This window comes from Martes martes (assembly GCF_963455335.1).
Source record: "Martes martes genome assembly, chromosome: 7".
Taxonomy (NCBI): domain Eukaryota; kingdom Metazoa; phylum Chordata; class Mammalia; order Carnivora; family Mustelidae; genus Martes; species Martes martes.
Window position 1 is genome coordinate 31,468,646 of NC_137894.1, and position 20,495 is coordinate 31,489,140.

The following is a 20,495-nucleotide window of genomic DNA, read 5'->3' on the forward strand; positions in this document are numbered from 1 at the left end:
AAACTGTGCGCACAACCATGTGCCCAGCCTCCCAAGCTATAAGCCATAAGCTCAAAGAGGCATCCTGGACTCTCCCTCTCTCTCAAAGTTCAGCCCTAAGTCCTGTCCTATTTTCCTAAAATTTTTCTTAAAGCTTCCCCTCCTCTCCGTCTCTGCTCCGACTCCGGCCTCCCCCTCTCTCAGCTGGATTCTTACAACAGCCTCCTAACTGGTCTCCTCCCTGTGGCCTAGCCCTCAGCTCCCCCATCCACAAGGCCACAGAGGAATCTCCTGAGAAGGCAAGCAAGTCCAAGTTCCCCTCTGACATCATCCCACCCCTCTGCCCCAGGAGAAAATCCTAGTGCCTAACTGTGGCCTCCAAGCCCCTCGGGGATCTGGTCTCCCTCTAATCCACTTTCCACAGAGCTGTCAAATAGGTATCCCTCTAAAGCACACAGTTGGTTCAGAGTCCCTCTCCCCTCTCACTTCTGCCTCTGAGCCACTGCTCTAACCCTTCCCCCCCACCCCCCAGGAGTGTTCATCCCCACCTCCCCCACACTGACAGTCACCTGGGTAACTCCTACTTCTCCTTCCAGAAGCAGCTCAGGGGTTGCCTCCTGGGAGAGCCTGCCAGCCCCTGACCTGGGTTGCTCCCCGCCCTCCCCAACCCCTTAGCGTTTCTCAAAGAACTTGCCTTTGTCCTGCAATTTACCGCCCCAACTTCTCCAGGAGCTGTGAGCTTCCTGAAATGCTGTCTTTCCTAGGACAGCATTCTAGGACCCCAGAGTCTAGCATGGGGTCTGGTACACAGAAGGTGTTGAATAAATGTTGAGTAAATGGACGAGTAACTGAAGAAATGATCTATGTCTAACGCACACCTGTCACCAGAGCCTCCAACTCCCAGCTCTACCTACCTTAGAGCTTGGCACCCAGTAGGTGCTCAGTAAAGATTGTCTGTATTCTATTTTCTGAATTAATCTGCTTCAAAGCAAGGTCTGGGGGAGGTTGAGATACGATGAGGGGAAATGGGGAAGGTCTGGACGAGGAAAACTTCGCCAGAAGAGAGGTTTGGGGTGCACCGCAGTGGGGGAAGGGGCGATAGGGGTGCCTGGAAAGGCGGGAAGAACTAAGTGTCCAGACCGCTGTCCCTCCGCGCCCGGAGGTCGGACGGAGTCCCCGCCCGGCTAGTGCGCCTCCAGCCCCGCAGGCGCAGGACCCTCGCCCCCCCCCCCCCCAGCCAAGCCCCCCAGCTCGCGCGCTCGGTGCTCGGCGCTGGGCGGCGTGTGTGTCGCTTTAAAAGCTCCCTCCCGGCGCGCAGGGCCGGCCCCTTCTCTGACAGCGCCGAGCTAGCCGAGCCGAGCGAGCCGGGCGGCCTTTGAGGGAGCCAGCGCCCGCCCGGGCGGCCAGTCCGGCGGGGGGTGGCGGGGCGGGCCGGGGGCTGCCGGGGCGCGGGCGGCGAGGCGGCGAGGCGGCGAGGCGCTCCGGGAGCGGGCCCAGGCCCGCGGAGCCCCAGCGGGGCAGGGCAGGGCGAGGCAGCGGAGGGAGGCCCAGCCCCGACCCCGCGCCGGTCTGCCCCTCCGGCAGCGACCCGGCGCCGGGTGGCTGGCGAGGCGGCGAGCCGAGCGGGAGCGGGCCGGGGGGGCGGCGGGAGCGGAGCGGAGGCTGCGAGCCCCGTGCGCCCGGGCCCGGTCGGGCCCGCCGCGCGCGCCCCCTCCCCTCCCTTCCCTAAGCCTCGCCTCCTCCTCCTCTCGCTCTCCTCGCCTCCTCTGCTCCGCCCGGCGCCGCTCCCGCCCGCGCCCGGGCAGCCGAACCCAGCCCCGCCGGGCCCCCTGCCTCGCGCGCTCTCGGCCCGGCCCCGCGGGGACCCGGTCCCCGCGGCCGCCGCCGCCCCTCCCCCCGGGCCCGGTGGCTTCCGGACCTTTCCGACCGCAGACTGAGCGGTGGGAGCCTTCTCGCCCCCGGCGGACAGCGGGGCCGGGCTGAGCGGACTCTCGCGGCCGCTCCGGACGCCGCGGGTGCCGGAGTGCGGACCTTCTGGGTCCGGGTTAAGCGCGCCCCGGGCGCCCAGCGGTGCCCGCTCACTCCGGGCAGGGCAGGCAGACCCCGGCGGAGCCCGGAGCCGGCCGATCTGGACTGGACAGAACAAATCCCGGACTGTGCCGAGCCCGGGGGATCCCGGGCGTGGGCTGAGGGGATCCCGGCGCCCTCCGATCCCTCCGACTTTGGCTCACACGCTGGGACCGGCCCGGCGTCGCCTCGGTCGCCCGGCGCCCGGGTCACCTGTGGCCTCGGAGCCCCGAGCCCGCCGGACCCTCTCTGGTTCCCGACCCGGAGCCCGGCGGGGGTTGGGGGAGATTTATCCTGCCCCCTTCCTTGGAGCGCGGAGGCCCCGCCCCCTCCCACCGTCCAGATGTCTCCCAAGGCGGCTCTGAGGACCTCCCTGAGGCCGGGGGCCGAAGGGTCCAGAGAGAGAAGCCCGCCCTAGGGAGCCTTGGGGGCCCCCCAACCTCCTCTTGGGGCTTGGCCCCCGACGCTGCTGGGAAGGAAGGCCGGTGCCCCCACCATTGGTGAGTCCGGGAGCAGAGCGGGGGTTCAGAGGGAAGGCGGGGCTGGGGAAGGGAGGGTCCGCTGGGAGTGAGGGCACCCTGGGGGCACTGGGAGGGAGGACGAAGGACTGGAGAGGCCCTCTCGTGAACCAGCGGGACCAGGCCTGGCTGGGGGGTGGAGGCACGGGGGACTGGAGGAGCTGGGGCAGGGTGCCCCGTAGCAGGCTGAGGACTTTTGCCTTTAAAGCAGGGGCTCCTTCATTTCCTTCTAGAGGAAGGGCTATGCTGTAGATAATCTGCCTCCATCACCCCTCCCCACAAAGGAAAAAAATCCCCAGCGACGAAGGGTGCAGGCTGGCGAGAGGAGGGAGGCAGCGGCACTGCCTGCCGGCTGGTGGTGCAGCCTGGGAGGGCTGACGCCAAGCTTGCTCTCTCTGCAGGGGGCTGCCCTTCTCCATCCAGCTCCCTTTTCAGAGCTGCCCACATCTGGAGCCCCCACCACAACCACATCTGGAAGACCCCAGCCACCGTCCCTCTGCAGGTGTCAGTTGCACCGGGAGACCTCTGCCTTTGCAACCTCCTAGGAGTTGTGAGGGATTCCTGCTGCCTTCCCCCATCCCAAGGGCATCTCTTACCCTTAGTCCCTGCAGAGTCATCCCCCTGCCTCGGTGTCCAGGCTCAGCCAGAGATCAGCTCAGCCCAGGCACAGGCTCTCCAAGTCCTGGCGGCCACTCCTGAGACCCAAGGCCCCTCCCCCTGTCCTCCTGTGTCCTCACCTTGACCCCCTCCGTCAGACTCTGTCTTCCTCTGGGTGTCCCATTCCCCACCCAGAGGCAGAGGAGGCAGGGTGGCAGGGGGCAGGGGCTGGGTGAGGGCCACCCAGGGCCAGGGTGGGCTGGGGGGCCGTTAAGATGTGGAGCTCTGCCTGGCCGAGGGGGGCTCCGTGGCGGCAGACACAGCGTGTGCCCGGCTGGGGGGAATATGGGCAGGCCTGCAGCAACGTGGTAAAGGATGAACATTCGGGGCGCCCCGGACCTCGGGCAGCCCAGTGACGACCCCAGCAGTGGTGGCCAGCGGGAGCGGATCCGACAGCGCATGAAGATGGTCATCGGGCAGCTTGAGGGCATCCTGCAGGAACTCAAGGAGGTGGCCAAGGAGCTAAGGGAGGTGAGTGAGGGGCGAGACAGCCCCCCCAGGCCAGTTTTCCGGGGCCTGGCACAAAAACACACATATGTGTTTCAGTTTCTGTGTGTGTGTACTCAAAGCTGCATGCACACGTGTCACTTTGCTGGGTACTTCCTTTTCCTTATTCTCCTTTCCCTCAAATCTGCTTTGCTAGGGAACTCAGCATACTCCAGGACTAGAGGGGCGCTGAGGTGGCAGAGCCAGCTTGGGCAACATGTCATGGGCCCAGGGTTCTGTGGTTAGCACTCGGGGCTGCCGAGGTGATAAATATAGACTAAATCCCACCGTAGCCTCTTAGTGGGCGACACTCTCCTGGGGCCCAAGCTGGCTTCTGACCCCGCCATCTGCCTCCCAGACTCTGACCTGCTCAGAAGCGGCTCTGGGTGGGTGTTGATGGCCCTACTGAGAAGGCCTAGCTCAGAGCATTCTCCAGAAGTCACACTCAGGCTACTCAGAACCCTGGATCCTGGAAAAGTTGAAGCAGCTAGGTGTCCCTGCCCTGAGATGGGAATGCATCCAAGGGGCTGTTAGTGGGTACCAGGGTTCCTGTGTACTTTGGCTGGGGGTTGGGGGCAGGAATCGCGTCTAAACGCGTGCATCCCTGTCCAGAGTTCTGAATGTTTCTGCCAAGGCTGAAAAGTCACTGAGAGATCCTGAGATGTGTGTCCCTCTCTGTCTCTCTAAGTGGAGCCTGGTTTAATTACTGCTTCCCACATCGCTGGGGTAATGAGGTACACATGTCCTCAGCCCTGCCCCCTGGGCTGTGTTCAAGCCCAAAATGCATGACCAGCGTTCTGAGCCACTGGCCTGAATTTGCCCACTGGGTGCCATTATGCCAGCCAGGTGGGCTTTAGGCAAATTTCACCTCCCTATAACCAGGGACCCTGCAGAGATGGCACAGAGAGTGATTTAACGGGAGTTATGCATTCCTGCTTTCCCCAGCCAGCTGTGCGGGAGGATGGGGGCTCTAGGAGGATTGAGAAGAAGGGACGATGGTAGGTGCCAACTTCAGCCTGGCCTGAGAGCCAAGGAGCTGGAGATGTTTGAAGGGAGCTGTATCCAGAGCAGAGGGGTTGTGGAGAGGCTGGGACATGACCTGAGGTGGGGCAAGGCAGCCACTCAGCCCAGAATCAGCCTTGTGGTCAAAGCCAGATGCCCCCAAGCGACCCCTCCTCTCCCAACCTCACTGGTCCAAAGAACAAAACCCCTCTTTGTCCCTCCCTAGCCCATCTTTTTCTAGATCCTCTATGGGTCCATCAGGGCCATGGGAACCATCCAGAGTCTCGGTCTTGGGCAAGGGTATGGGACCTATGCCAGGAAAGAGCCCACCCAGAAAAGAGCAAGGATTGACCCTAAGCCTGGAAATCAGACAGAACCTACTCTCAATTGAGCATCTTCCCAGATCCGCCTCCCCTGTCCCCCCAGGCATAGTCCTCCAGAACTTAAAAACATCTCACAGGTCATCCATACCAGCCCTGTCCATTTTCTGTTTGAAGAAACTGAGGCCAAGAGTGGGCTAGGGCCTTATCCAAGCTCACACAGCCTACCAGGGACAGAACTAACTAGAACTCAGGTTCCTGTTGCCTCTTCTGAGGCTAGAGCAGGTGGGCTAGCCAGCGACCTTTTTGCATTTTGACGGGGTCTTCTAGAGATGCTATCTTATGCTCATGCCATGATGCCCTGAGGGGGGCGCCCTTCTGGGGACGAGGCAGGGACGCCAGAAGTACTAGGATTTATTTGCAGATTTTTAGATGTTCCCTCTCTCTCTTCTCAGCACATACACTCACCCACTCCCACATCTCAAAGAGCAGAGCCTCAGGTCCATAGGCTGTGCAGCCCAAAGGCCTGAGCCAGGACTGAGAGAGATGCGTTCCCTCCCCCTATATACCCCGGAGGCTATGTGCCTCCACCCAAGACTGGCAGGTTGCTACAGCAACCAGCATCTACCCCGTATGCCATGCCTGCCCGCTGCCAATGGCACCCAGCTGGGAGGGGGGCAGGCCTCAGAACTTCCCCACCCCCCAGGCAGGGTCTGGACACGGGGTAATGGGCCGAAGGGAGTGTTGAGGAAGGCAGGTGAGGCTCCGGGAGGCCCAGGCAGAAGAGGAGACACCCTAGCTGACTTCCCGTGGGATGGGTTTTGTCAGGAATGGGGCTACTCAATGGGGGTGCCATGCCTTGGTTTGGGGTATGGGGTTGCAGCCCTCTGTTCCCTGGAACCTGTGATCTTGGTTCTTGATCCTCCAAGGGGGCTTCTAAAGCGGGATCTACCTGGCTCTTCTCAGTCCCTTTGTGTGGTGTTTTTCCATCCGGGGCATGGGTAGACCCAAGGTCCAGAGGGTGGAGGCAGGTGCTTGTTTGTTCATTATATCCCCTTCCCCAGACACGACCAGCTCAGGGCTCACTGAGCTGAGTTCCCATCTCAGGACAGCAAAACACTTAGATATAAAGGCAAGATTCGCATGCAAGACTGCTGGGGGAGACCACAGGTTGCTTGATTGAAGGAGCAGGTCCCTCCTCTTTGTCCTGCTGCTCCACTTCCCTTAGCCCCAGATACCACTGATCAGGGCAAACTCTCCTTGTCCCCTGGAGCATACAGCCTGAAATTCACAGAAAGACGATGGACACTAAAGCACTTCCTCCCCTAGACCCTGAGCCTCCATCTCCTCATCTCTGAAATGGGGATGCTGATCTTCCCCATCTCAGGGTGCTCTTACAAGGATTTCTCTGTGGCTTGGTATGTGGTAAGGGGTTTTGGTTTTGGAGTTCCCTCTCCCAAAGCTCCCCCGCCCTCCCAGACCCCTGCTCCAGCTCTCACTGGGCTCCCCCATGTGATAGGAAGCAAGCTCCGTCCCATGGGTGGGTAAAGTTCCTTAATGGACTAAGAGAGGTAAGGAATGCAAAAGTGCTTTGAAAGCTGAAACTGCCGCAGAGGGATGTGACAGTCGATCATTAATTAGCCCTCATTCTCCTAGGTTCCCCAATACTCCAGGATGCCAGGCCAATCCCAGCAGGCTCTTGAAGCTACACCAAATTCCATGCATCTTAACTCAGAGATGCAGCGCAGTCCAGAGGCTAAGAGCACGGGCTCTTGGAGCCAGAGGTCTCTGGTTCAAATCCAAGCTCCGCTCCCTTCCTAGCTGTGTGGACTTGGTCAAGTCACTTCACCTTTCTGGGCTTCTGTTTTCTGGCAAATGAGGATACTGAATGTTATGCCTCCGCGACCAACCCCAGGCTTGTTGTAAGAATTAAATGTGCTACCGTGTATAAAGTACTTAGCACAGAGATGGACACAAAACTAGCTCCACATCTTTTCGATAGTATTAATGAGACACTCTGGCACTCGCCGGCTCCTTACTCCATGTGTGGCCTTGTTCTCTTGGAGTCATATGAGCTTCTTAGCCATGATCGGAGTGGTCCGAACCAGGCCCTGGCCTCCTGGCTGGTACCCTTCAGCCTCTCCTCAGTGCCACCCTCTTCCAACATGGAAAGGGGTACAGAGTGACAGTGATGGGGGAACGGGGTCTCCAATGAGATGCCTTTGGAAGAGAGACCCAGAGGGTACAAGACGAATAGATATCCAGAAGAGCCTTCCGGGCAGTTGGTGCAGCTCATACAAAGGTCCTGAGGAGGAAGTGTGGAAGTGTACTTGGCATGTTCGAGATCAGCAAGAAGGAAGCCAGGACAGCTGGAGTGGGGTGAACCGGGAGGAGAAAAGCAGGAAGAAAGAAAGGTCAAAGAGAGAGCAGGGAGTCCAATTACACAGAACCTTGTAGACCACGGTATGAAATTCAGATATACCCTCCGTGAGAACACCACATGCTCTCTGGCAACCTCCTACTTGTGGTTCTGGATGGGAATCTGCCTCCCCACTGCTCTCCTGGCTCCCCACCAGCTGCGGGGCCCTGAAGGTCAGGGTCAAATGCCCTCATCCTTGCCCTCCAGATGCTGAGTTCCTCCCCCTCCTCCTGCCCAAGATGTCTCTCAGCATAGGGGCTCATAAATGAACCTCAGGTTCACCATGGGGGGACATAACTTGGCACGCCTGCCCACCCAGGGTGGCCATGGAGGATCCTACACACACACCTGATTTTCACAGGGAACAGGCCTGCTAGCAGTTGTGCAGTCCCCTGGGCAAGGGGCTGCCTCTGGGGTGGCATGGAGAGCCAGGGCTGTGCAGGCACGAGATGGTTGTGGCCCAGCCAGGAAGCAGCTGGGTCAGGAGAGGCTGGGGACCACGGAGCTGTGCCAAAGTGGGTCAGCTCCATCACCCGCAGCTCAGCAAGAATTGTGCGGAGTTTTTCTTCTTATTTATTTATTTTTTTTCCCTCACCTTCTTTTCCTCCCTTTTCCCTTTGCATTCTCTTCCTTTGGACAGATTCATGAAGCTCTCTGGCCAATTAGGCCAAATGGCAGGATGAGAGTCATGAATCACAGTCAACTCTTTCCCCCCTCCCCAGCTCCACAGCCCCCCCTCCCGCAAGACAATAAATAACATAATCACAGAATTAAAAAATAATCACTGGTCATAAATAATGCAGATCCCCAGTTATGTAACCAGCTGCCTGGGGAGCTGGGAGGGAAGGGAGGAGGTAGCAGTTTGCCGAGGGAGGTGAAGGGGCCAGAGGTGAGGGAGATACCGGCGCTGGGAGTCCTGAGTCCTCAGCCCTGGCTCTGGGGCCTTAGGGAACACAGATGTGCTTTCCTTGGCATGGAGGTTCAGCCAGGGCTGGAGGGAGGGCTGGGGCAGGCGAGATAGGACTGTGGAACTCCTTCTCAGAAGAGCAGCCCCCAGCAATTTTTTTGTTTGTTTGTTTTGTTTTTGTTTTTGTTTTTTTCCCCCAGCAATTTTTTTGAGCCCTCTGTCTCAACTCGTCCGCTCACCAATGGCTGTATTTGCCAACAGTCTGCCAATTTGGGGTTGCCATGGTGGGCAAGACGTTCCCAGTCCCACCCCTCAGGGGGCTCACTGTCTCGGGGGTCGGGGGACATCAATCATATAACATACATGCACGTAAAAGTATAGCAGTGATAAATATCAGAAAATATTTTTAGGAAAGGCACAGAGTGCCTTGAGAGCCTGTCATAGGGAACCTGTCCTCAACGGAGTGTCAGAGAAGACTTCCTTCTGGAAGTGAGATGGATGAGTAGCAAAGGAGGGAGCATTCCAGGTGAGGCCCAGAGGCAGAAGCGGGCTCGGGGGAATGTGTAGAGCCGGTGAGGAGGCAAGCCTGGCAGACTGGTAGCACCTGCTGGAGGACAAAGACCCTCCAGGCCAGAGTTGGTGGGGGGTTGCATTCGAGGGGCTCAGGAGTCTGGGGAGCAGGGAAGTGCTGGAAGCGGAGGGGTGACATGGTCCCGTTGGCTGATTACTAAATGCCTTAAAGGTAGCAGGAGTGGGGCAGGAAGCTGCCACCAGACAGGGACAGTCGTTCAGGTGAACGAGCTGAGGCTGTGAGCAGGACAGCAGTTGGGGACACCCTCGGGGTGAGGCCTGGAACGCCCAGCAGGTTTGTCATGGCTCTCAGCCCTGCCCTTCCCCTCCAGATCAGGCAAGTCTTGTTCTTAAGGTGCCAGGACTCCTGACTTGTGGTCTCCACTCCGCTTCTTCCAGTGTCTGGGCCTTACCTTAGTGTCCCCATCAGCAAGCACAGTGAGGGGCTGAAGTCAGCTGCGTTTCCAGTCCCTCTGGCTTTGAGGTTCCGTGATTCTCTGATTTTTATGTTGTCATTTCTCTCTCCATTCTCTCTTCTCCCCCTCTCCGTCCTTCTGTATATATAATTATTTCCCTGCACTCCAAGACAATCCCAAATTACACGCAGGCAAAATGATCATTAAATCTCAGAGAGAAATCACAGATTTCGAGGCATCCGAAGCAGACAGGCAGGTAAGGTGAGGATTGCCCACCCTCTGCCATCCCCACAGACCCCATGAAGTGAGGTAGAGGGGCCCTGCCTACCGTCTAGGTACACTGGGCACATCACGCCGCTTTCTGATCCTCACTTATGTCATTCAGCAAGTAGCTGTGCCTGTCCCTCAGGCTCGGGGCCAGACTTGCCTTTGAGCTTCATTACCTCTTGGCCATAAGACCCTCTTCTGCTTCCTTCTGCTCTGTCTGGAGACAGACCTACTTTAGGGAACATAGATACCCCCCATGTGCTAGGATTTGAAATGCCCAACACATCCCATTATTCTGCGACAGGCACTGGAAACTCCCATCCACTCTTGGGCCTGGTGCGGGCGCCTGGTCCCGTAGGAGCACCCATGGGTGCACGGTGGGTACTGATCTAGTCTGTGTTGTTCTACCTGCTTCCCGTGCGTCATGTCATTAAATCCTCCCAATAGCCCTATCAAATAGGTACAACTCAAATTCCCCTTCATGAAGACACTTAGGCACAGGGATGCTGAGTAACTTGGCTAAGGTCACACAGCCTGTCAGCGGTGAGGCCAGGGTCGGACCCTAAGTGTGACTCCAGAGCCCGGGTTCTTAAGTACTTGGTGGTGCCGATTCTGTGTTTTAAACCACATCCATATCTAGTGAGGCCCCATCACCCTGGTGAGGAGAGGAGTTTCGTCCCATTTTCCAGGGAGGACACGGAGACTGGAGAAGGAAAATCATGTGCTTCGAGTTCCTTAGCTGAGACGTGGCCTCCTTGTCATGACTGCTAGTCCCCCTCTGTCCCATCCCTCCACACCCTGGGGATGAAACCAGAGAAGGGTATTCTGATGGAGAAGGGGGAGGGCCTGAATGAGAAGGCTGCCTGAGCAGGTGGCCAGCAGGAACTTCTTGGGTGGGAAGGAGAGTGTCCAGGCCTGACAGCTTTAGAGATCCTGTCCTTTTAGAGATCCCTGACCTGTGTGGTCTTCCTCACAGGGCATTAGGAGCTCCGCTTCTGGGCCCAGCCTGGCCTCAGCCAACCCTGTGTGGTCACAGCCTGTCACTCAACCAGATTCCTATTAGCTGTATCCCCACCCTGTGCAACAGCGGACTCAGGCTCAACTTGGTCAGGGTCTCATTTGAGGGTGTGGCTGTCCCAGAGACACAGGGCCTCCCCTCAGGCTGGCAGCACTCTGAGGTTCTGTGTCTTTGCCATCCCAGGCCCCAGGCCAGTGGTTCTCAAAGTATGCCCCCGGAAGCGCGTTGGCTATGTGCCTTCTCAAGTCCCCCTCCCCCACCCCAGGACTCACTGAATCAGAAACTCTAGGGGGTGGGCTGGAGCACACTCCAGCGTGCAAGCCCCCTGTTCTGGGCCAGGGCTCCCAGCCCTCAAGTGGGGCTCGGGCTGAGCAAGGGCTTCTAGGGGATGTGAGCTTCTCTGAGGGAGAGGGAGTCATTTGGGGGCAGGGGGCATAAGACGGGGTGGCTAGATTGGAGAGTGGGGCCCTGTCCCCATTGCCCAAGCCCAGAAATCACAGCAGCACCTCACAGTGATATGCAACCTTGCAGGGGAGCAGTAGGAGGGGCTGGGAACTGCAGCCCCCCGCCCCCGCCCAGTTACTTGTGCCTGTGGTGTATCTTCTAGAAGCTCAGGAGAGGATGATCTCATGGGTGGAAGTCTGACACTTAGTAGGTACTCAGAGATGGGAGATGATGACACTGTTCTAATCAGCGCCCCAGGGAGACTTTTCATAGCCCTCCTCATTGCTCAACATGAAGCCCTGGTGAGGATGGCAGGGCTGGGGTCATCACACTTGAATGGTTGAGGTCCAGAGAGGTTATGTGACTTACCCAAAGACACACAGAACAATGTCCAAGTTAAATCTGAAATCCAAGTGTCCTAACTCCCCCAATCTGCAGGTTTCAGCCAAGTGTCCCTGCCACCCCTGGGGCCTGGGGCCATGAGGAGTGGATATCCCTAGGCATGGCCACCCCAAAACAGCTTCTCAAGTCATCCCTATAAACACAGAGTTCTAGAATGTCAGAGATGGAAGGGACCTTGGAAATAAACCATTCACCCAACCTCCCCATTTGCAGATTGAGAAACTGAGCCTCAGAGGGAAAATGGCAGACCAGGTCACAATCAGAAACCACTCCCCCGCCCCAACTCCTGGCCAACTAAACTTCCCGCTGCCCCAAACACCTCAGCCCGTGATTTTTGGCTTTGTTTTCATCTTGCACATTGGGGGACTCCCTACTCCACCCCTCACCGACCACCTAGCACATCCCTGGGCAGCAGTCATCCTCATAAACATCCGTCAGACTAGGGACTTCCTTAGTTCGTTCAGTAACAGACTGCTCTGACCCTGGGAAAAGGCCCCAGGGAGGTGCCTGGGGCTGGATCCTGGGCTCAGTGACTCACTGTGTATGTCCTGTCCTTGGGTCATTTGGGTCTCTTGGTCTCTCTACTTGGCTATTATTGTTTGGCTATTTTCAGTTTTGGTCAGAATCATTTCTCCTTCTCTTACTCGGTCCTCTTCTGACATCTCTGATGGGGTCTCCCTTTTCCCCTCACTGTCTTCATCCCAGTTTCTGTGCTGCAGGGCCTAGGCAAGGGGACGTCCTGAGGCAGGCCACCTGGATAGAGGCAGGGTGTCCCTTCACCTGGGGTGAGTTGGGTGCCGTGAGCTCAGCAGCCAAGCTGCCCCCTGAGTGCTTGTAACAAGCAGCTCTGGGCCTGAGAGGGGGGTTTCCTTACTGCTTACCAAATGATGCTTGTGTTACTCCTTCCCCAACAGCCAGGGTTGATCTCCACTCAACAGGGCGCAGGGCGGGGAAGGAGGGAGGAGGCTCCAGGGTTTGTGGGGGCGCAGTGGTGGAGACCCATGGGGACAGTCACTGACCAGCAGCACAGACTGGTCCAGGAGGGTTTGGAAAACCTCCTGGTTGGAAAACAGAGTCTTCCTCATGGTCACCCCATATCATTTCCTTTCCAAAGGTGCGTGGTCTGCTCATCTCTCCACTGAGTGGCCTTGCCGGAGGGTCAGCCCTGTGTAAACAGCTGCCTCTCGATCTAAGGAAAATGGAGCTCTGAGCACCAGGGCTGTGCCTAGAGCAGCAGCTGGCTTTGGGGGAGAGGGGTGTGAGGGTGCAGGGCCAGAAGGAGGGACTGAGGAGTAGGAAATGGCCCAAACCTGCTCACCCTGGTCCAACATGCGCCCTCAATAGGTGGACAAACCCGTGACCACCCTCTGGGGTCATCAGCCAGGCGTCTAGCAGGGTGGGACAGGGACATGCTTGTACCCATGTGATGCTGGGCCCCCTCACCCCTCTCTCCGTCCCGGCCAGGTGGTGAGCCAGATCGATAAGCTAACCTCAGACTTCGACTTTGAACTGGAGCCAGACGACTGGACCACGGCCACTGTGAGCAGCACCTCCAGCAGCGACAAGGCAGGCGTGGGCGGCCCCTTCGACCTGGGGCACCTGGACTTCATGACAGCGGACATCCTTTCAGACAGCTGGGAGTTCTGCTCCTTCCTGGACACATCCACGCCCTCGGACTCCGTGGACGGCCCTGAGCTGACCCGGCCTGGGGCTGGCCCTGACTACCGGCTCATGAATGGCGGCACGCCCATCCCCAATGGGCCTCGGGTGGAGACCCCAGACTCCTCCAGCGAGGAGGCCTTCGGTGCTGGCCCTGCGAAGGGCCAGCTGCCCCAGCGGACCCCGGGCACGCGCGAGAGGGTACGGTTCAGCGACAAAGTGCTCTACCACGCTCTGTGCTGTGACGACGAGGAAGGGGACGGCGAGGAGGCGGTGGCGGAGGAGGAGGTGGGCCTGTCCCCAGAGCCGCCCCGTCCAGAGGCCCATGTGGGCCCCCTCAAGCCCTCCCCTGCTCCCTATAAGCCAAGGCGCTCTCCATTGACTGGCCGCCGCCCAGGCCCCCCCTTGGCCCCCGAGCAGACCCGAAGGGTCACAAGGAACAGCAGCACCCAAACGGTTTCAGACAAGAGCACTCAGACGTTGCTGCCCTACACGGCTGCCAAACAGAAAGCCAAGGGGAAAAACTAGGGGCTGGGGAGGGGTCCGGGGGGCGGTGGGTACATAGAGCTATAAATATATATATATATACATATATATATATTTAAACAAATGCAGTCATAATAAAATTTTAAAATGCTAAGTATCTAGCCCCAAAGGCCCCAGAGCTTTCTCAGAGCTCATCTTAGACACAGAGGTGCCTCCTCACCATCTAGGTCCCAGAAGGTGTGGCCAAAAGTGCCTTCCCTTCCTTCTCATCACAGGGCTCCTGGAAGGGGTGTTCAAAAGTATGTAAATTAGGTGGGATTCCTCTCACAGGTTCCTGAGCATACTGGCTCTGGCCACTGGCTCTGGCCCTGGCCCTGGCCCTGTCCTGGAGGGGATTTATCAGCAGGTGGCAAGCTCGCAAGGAGCAGAGTCCAAGGTCAGGGTTAACCATTGGTCTGACGGCAGGACTGAGGGCCTAGCGGCGGGGTCACCCCAGCCAGGCCCAAGATTATTTACATCCACCTCCCCCCATGTTTTCTGCTCCAGGGCAGACTTTTGCCTCTCCTTTCCAAAGGCAAACTTACCTGGAGATCCACAACCCTACCCCACCCCCTTCCATCTCAGGGTTACCCAGGACACAGAGCAGGAGCAAGCTGCTCCCATGGGCAGGCCTCCATGCTGGGGAGCTTGGGCTTCCCCAGACCCTGGAAGACCAGGCTAGGTTAGGCGGAGGCTTGTTTGGGGAGACTCGACCACCCCCAATCCTCGTAGCCCCCATCCTCAGCTTTGTCCTCTAGGGACAGAAGACTCAGGGCAGAGCCCCAGCCAGTGCCTAGTGTGGCCTGAGTAGGCCCAGTGTAGACCTGAGGCCCATGTGAGAAAGCAGGCAGCAGCCACTGGGGGGCTGTGAACGAGGGCTCATGACAGGCACCTGAACTTCTCCAAGGAGGCAGACCCAGAGAGGAATCCAAAGGCCTTACGAGGCCCCTGCTTCTTCACACAAGAACCTGAACCCACTTTAACAGGTCTCGAGGGCCACCAGCAGAGACAAGATGGGAACCCATAGGTAACAAGGCTTCATCTGGGGCGCGGCCTCCACAGGGACAGCACCTGCCTATCCTTGAGCCAATAATTACAATCCCTGCTCACCGTTATTGGGCAGGTCTCTGCCACTGCTCTACTGAGTGTGTTTTAGAACATTATCTCATTTGCTCTTCCCAATAACCTGATAAGAGAGGAACTCTTGCTGTCCCCAGTTTTCAGATGAAAAGACCGAGGTTCAGAGATGTTAAGTAACTGGCCCGAAGTCACAGAGCCTGTGCCACCCCACCTCCCATGAGTGTGTGGTTTCCAGGCTGACCCTGGCTTTGCTCTCTTGCAGCTTTGTGACCTTGAGCAAGTCCATTTGCCACTCTGAGCCTATCTGCCTGCTCTAGAAAATGGGGCTGCTAGTCTTCACCTACCTCACGGGCTGCCGTGGGCCTTTGACAAGATAGGAAATGGAACTGGACGTGCACTGTGGTCAATGTGACTCCCAACCTGGTTTCCAGTGTTTTCCAGGGAGAGGAGCATTGAGGGGTGTGGGGAAAGAAGCCACACCCCCCCCAACTGGGAGCTGTTCCTGGGTCACTGCTTTGCCTTGCCCGTCCCCTCCCCGCCAAGGCAGCTTGAGGCCGGGGACGGCTGCAGCTCCATCCACCGACCCTCTCTCGGAGCAGGGAAGTGGTGGTCGAGGCACAGCGAGGATGTCATTCCTCAGGGGGCCTCCCTGCTGCCCATTTCAATTAAGGCAGAGTTACAGCCCACCAGGACCCATTAGGAGGGGGTCTCTGCTGAGACTGCCCCTGCCTGAGCCCAGGAGAGGGGAGACAGAAAGATGGTGCAGACTGGTCTGGAACAGAGGCCGGGGGTGCTATTGGCATAACAGGGGCCGGGCCAAGGATGTGTGGACTGCAGGGTGGGGATCTCCCTTCAAGCCTGGGCTGAGGTCAGGAATCAGAGCCCTGAAGAGCTGGCCACAGTGCAGCCTCGGGGGTGGAAATCCATGGGTGGGCTGGGGGGCGGGGTGTGCTAACTGCTGGGGCCAGCCTGAGAGTTAGGGGTCTGAGCCCCTCTGTCAGTCCAAGGCCACTCTTGGGCGGTTCAGTGATAGGACGTGGCTCAGAGGATGGATGCTAGGGGCTCCCCTGAGGAAGGAGCCAGCTGGGGCCTGCCCTGTCCGACCATGGGGATGGGGCAGGCCAGGCAGTCCCTTCCCAGGTCTGGAATCACTTAGCTCTGAGGGAAGACATCCACTTCTACCTCCCAGACTTGTTTTTGCTCTTTGATGGCCAGATTGTTTCTGGTCTTAACAAAGCCAGGGTAAAGAAACCTACAGAATGGTCCACATTTCACTGAGGAAGAAATGGAGGCCCAGAGCCAGAGATATCTGAGAGAGCCCTGGACAAGGCATTGGCCTGTCCCAGAAGCCGCCCCCCTCCCCACTGCTACACACACAGCCATCCACTCCGGCTCTGGGAGTCCATGTGGGCATGGCTGACATCTGTCAGCTGTTCCCTGCCCCGACGCCTCAAATGGGCCAAAAGTGCAAGGGGGCCCTGGAAGAGGAAAATGGGTAGAGGTTCTGGAAGGCCAAAGAAGTCATTGACTCCTCTTGTAATTATGCTACACCCGCGTGGGCTTCCCTTAGAGTGGTGTGGTCTCCTCGTGGCTTGCTTGTGACTTGAAACACAGAATGTGGCCACGCAGGGAAAGAATTGTGGCCGTCAGAGCTGTGGAGCTGTGGAAGACGTGAGCCACGAGCTCCCTGTCCTTCAGACAGAAACAGTTGTCCCTGAGATCCTCCTCCAGACCTGCCTGCTCCTCCATGGGCAAGTCCCTCTCCCTCTACGAACCTCTGGCAGTTTCTGGCTCTCCTCACCTAGTATGTCCATCAGATCTCCCTATTTCTGGGAAATCTTATTTTACTGACCACCGACTGTGTGCTCAGGCTTGTGGCAGAAGGGGAAGGAGGCGGGCTTGTGAGCAGGAGGAGTCCTAACCGTCATAAATAGCTCACGTTCACTGAGCATGTACTATGTGCCCGGCCAGTGTTCTAAGCATATGCCTTATCTCATTTATTCCCCACAGCAAACATGAGATAAGCAATTTGATGCATGCCTATTTTCCAGATGAGAGCCATGAAACTCTGAGAAGTTAAATAACTTGCCTGAGGGCACAGGGTGAGTGATGGCACCAGGCTTTGACCCCAAAGTCAGTGACTTGTCATTCCGACATCTGCGGCAACCAAAATCCATGGTGGGGGAGCTCTGGGGGTGAGGGAGGGGGCTGGAGGTCTGAGAGACAGGTGGCCTGGTGAGGACAGGGAGGTGTTGAGAGTGTGAATGACGTTCAGTCTTTAGAGAGCTTGGCGATTAGTGACATCGATGCCGTGGCCCTTGACACAGAGCTTGGCACCGAATGGATCATGAATGAGCCCCATTTGCAGAGGGGGCATTCATCGTGGATTCGCTCAATCCAATTTTATTGTAGATCTCATATGTGTCCGGTCTCACGCTGCTTATGCACACGTATACACAAGCCCCCGGGGGGATCTGGTCTGGTGTGGCTGGGGGCTGGGCAAAGGCAAAAGGGAAGGGTGTGGGGCCTCAGGATGAAGGAGCCAGAGGTGACGTTGTGTCCAGACTCTGGTCCCTGGGAGAGGAGCCAGGAGCATGAAGCTGCAGAAAATCTTGGTGAGGAGACCACTCTGAATGAGGTGGACATTGTGGCAGTGCCCCCAGTGTCTGAGAATAAAGAGGTACCACTATCTCCATTTTATAGGCAACGGACAGGTGATCCAGTCTATACATGCGGTCTGACGGGACCAAGAGGCAGAAAGGACAGAAAACCATTTAGAGATCCCAGCACCATCTACCCCCCCCCCGCCCCCAGAGGCTAAGTGAGGCTATACTGACAGAAGAGGGAAAGGGTAGGAAGGAAGCTGCGAAAGTGAGGCAGACCTAGCCTTCCGCCCTCCCCCTCCTGAGCCCCCTTCCTGTGCGCCAACCCCTCTATCTCCCACTGTCCAGCTGTGACTTATATAAGAAAACTGACAGTTATTGACTACCTAGTATGAACTACCAGTAAATGACAGGTTTAGTAATGCCCAGCACGTCATAAGTTGCTCCATAATTATTTATTGAATCCTTGGATGAAACACAATCTTCACTTCATAGATGACAGTGCAAATGAAGACACAAGGAATTTGTTCAAAGTCGCAGTCAGAAATTGAGGGGGCTGGGAACTTGACATTGCTAGTATTATTTACTCTATATGTTTATGGAGTACCTCCTTTTTGGTATTGTGTTAGACACCGTGTGTCAATGATCTCACCTACTCTACAACACCCATCCAAGTAACTGAGACCGTTACCATTTTACAGATGAGAAAACTGAGACACAGACAGGTAGAGTATCCTGCCCCAAATAACCAGCTCCTAAGTACAGAAACAGGATCTGGATCAAGACTCCCACACGTTCCAGGTCCAAAGTAAGCTTTCCCCTTCTCGCATCTCCAGCAGAGCCTGGAAGACAAGGGCTTCAGCCACATCTATGTCCACCATGTTCTGGTGCAGGCTGAACTAGCATTTGTTAGGAGTTACAGGGTGTGGGAAATGCTTCTGGGAGGAGGAGGGACTTGGAATGGAATGCATTTGCCACGGAGTAGAATTTGGGCAGTGGAAGAGGGCGCCAAGGGTATTTGGGGCCGGCGGAACCTTATACAGATGGCTGGGACGACCGTCCAGTGGAGAGTAGAGAGACCTCGCTACAGCAGAGGGTTGGCACCATTTGGGAAAGATGGGAGCACCAGCAGCAAGGGACTTAAGAGTCTCACCGCCCTCCTCAGAGCCACTGCATGCCCCTGACTGCGGGGGAAGGAATCTAGCTTTCCTGTCTAGTCCGGGACTGGGAGAATAGATTAAGAGAGCTCAGTAAAGCATTAGCCAGGAGAAGCGCTCATGACAGGGACAAACTTTAATGAATGGATAAGAACAGCATGTGAGTAGCACATTGCTAAGTAAAATAGCACATTGCTAAAGCCCTCCAAAGTCATTATATCTTAACAGGTTAAGCAGCGCTCCTGCAATGCATTCTCACAGAACCTTCCTTTCCCATCAGGGTGGGGTTTGGGACGTGGGGGCCACATTGCCCCCTTCCAGGTGGACTAGCCAGAGACCCTGATGAGACCTGACTCTGCCCACGTGCCGGGCCTGAAAGCCAGCTGCACGGAGGAGCACACCACTGTCAACACCCACCTCTCCCACTTCACCTGGCCCCAGCCGTGCCAGCCGAGGAGACCGAGGTGGGTGACCTCAGGCCAACACTGTCCACACCCAGGCACCATGGCTGATCAGATCTGACTCCCTGCCAGGAACATTCAAGCTCACACACCTGCCTGAGGCTCTCAGTTCCCTGTGCAGGCTGCTCCCTCTCTCTCCTATCCCTGCTGAAACATGCAGAGGGCAGGAGCTTCCTGCTGCGGGCAACCACACAGGGCTGCAGACCCTGCAGGGCGTCCTCCTTGCCACCTGCCATGTTACAAATGCCACAGAATCCCAGTCTCCAGGACCAACTCACCTGCCATTTGCTCTACCCCACCCATCCTCCACCCTTAAGAAGGCAACACAGGGCGGGGGTCACTATAGGTCACCACCTGCAGAGGAACAGTGGAAAAAGGCGGGGGGACCCTGACTTCTGTGGGGTTCTCTAGGGTCAGAGGTAGGGCCTTCCTAGGAGACCTTGTAGGGAGGCAGCCAAGCCATATACTGATTATGGGAAGAATTCCAAAGGAGGTTGGGATGCTAAGTCTGCATTGGAGAGATGGGGAAGAGAAGTTCACTGGCAACCCAGGAGTGCAGGGGGCAGGAGAGAACACTGGCACCATCTCTCCCCTTTGGCCCCACCACTGACCACTCCCTCCAGGGACAAAGTTGGGAGGAGGTAAATCTCACCCAGGGTGAGAGTGGAGAGTTAAATCCATAAAACTAACAAACAAGAAAGGATGATTCCCAGGAGTGATGAGCCCAGCGTTTGGCCTGTGTGGGGTGAAGAGGGTTGAGTGTAGCCTGTGATCCCAGAGGCATGGGGTGGGGGGGGCGACAGGGGGTTTCTGGGAAAGGAGCCAGGAACGTGAAGCCAGAGATCAGCCTGGTGAGGAGACGGCTCTAGGACAGGGCCCAGGGGTGCTCAGCCTAACACTCCTTTCATGGGTGGCACACTGCAGTGTCCCTGGTACCTGAATGAGGGGCTGCACCTCTCGGGATTGGCTTCACCCCAGATCTTGCGTAGACAAGAGGAGGGATCTTTCAGGGTGGTCACCAGACAGGGAATACCGTCTTGCACATTCAGTGGGTCTTCCTTGGATCCTGCCTCCTCAAAGGAAAACCCAGTTCAGGCCCGCCCTCTGGCTTCCTCATACAAGAAGAGTTCCTCCGGCTCTGGCTGGAGGCTGGGCGCAGATCAGGGAAGCTGCAGGAGGACCTCCTGCCCTGAAGGGGGCGCTCTGAGAACTTGTCTAGCCCAGAGGCGCCCCTCTCGGGCCCCACCGACCCTATTCACTCTCCAGTTACCCTGGGCATTTCTCTGCCTCTCCTGCAGAGGTTGAAAATAGGTGGCCTGAACACTTGCTTTCCTCCCCACACAGAATTTGAAGAGGATTTTACATAAAAATACAGATTTCAGGTTTCTTGAGGGAAAAAAATCCCCTCACTTTTGCTCTAAAAAAATTGTCTTAAAAAAAAAAAGATCTGACATTACTGGGTGAGTGTCCCCCCCACCCCCCACCCCCCACCCCCCACAAGTGGGGCGGGCACTCCCCAGTCCCCACACTCCGCCCCT

General features: G+C 57.2%; 1 protein-coding gene across 1 annotated transcript; it reads left to right on the top strand.

The window, feature by feature from the left end:
* Positions 1–3,447: 3,447 nt before the first annotated feature.
* Positions 3,448–13,659, top strand: INSYN1 (inhibitory synaptic factor 1; the record flags this gene model as incomplete). The annotated part of the gene is made up of 2 exons (XM_080807573.1): positions 3,448–3,692; positions 12,937–13,659. Exons 1-2 carry the CDS (start codon positions 3,537–3,539, stop codon positions 13,657–13,659), a joined length of 879 nt encoding a protein of 292 aa, XP_080663699.1. The 5' UTR covers positions 3,448–3,536.
* Between the last annotated feature and the right edge of the window lie 6,836 nt (positions 13,660–20,495).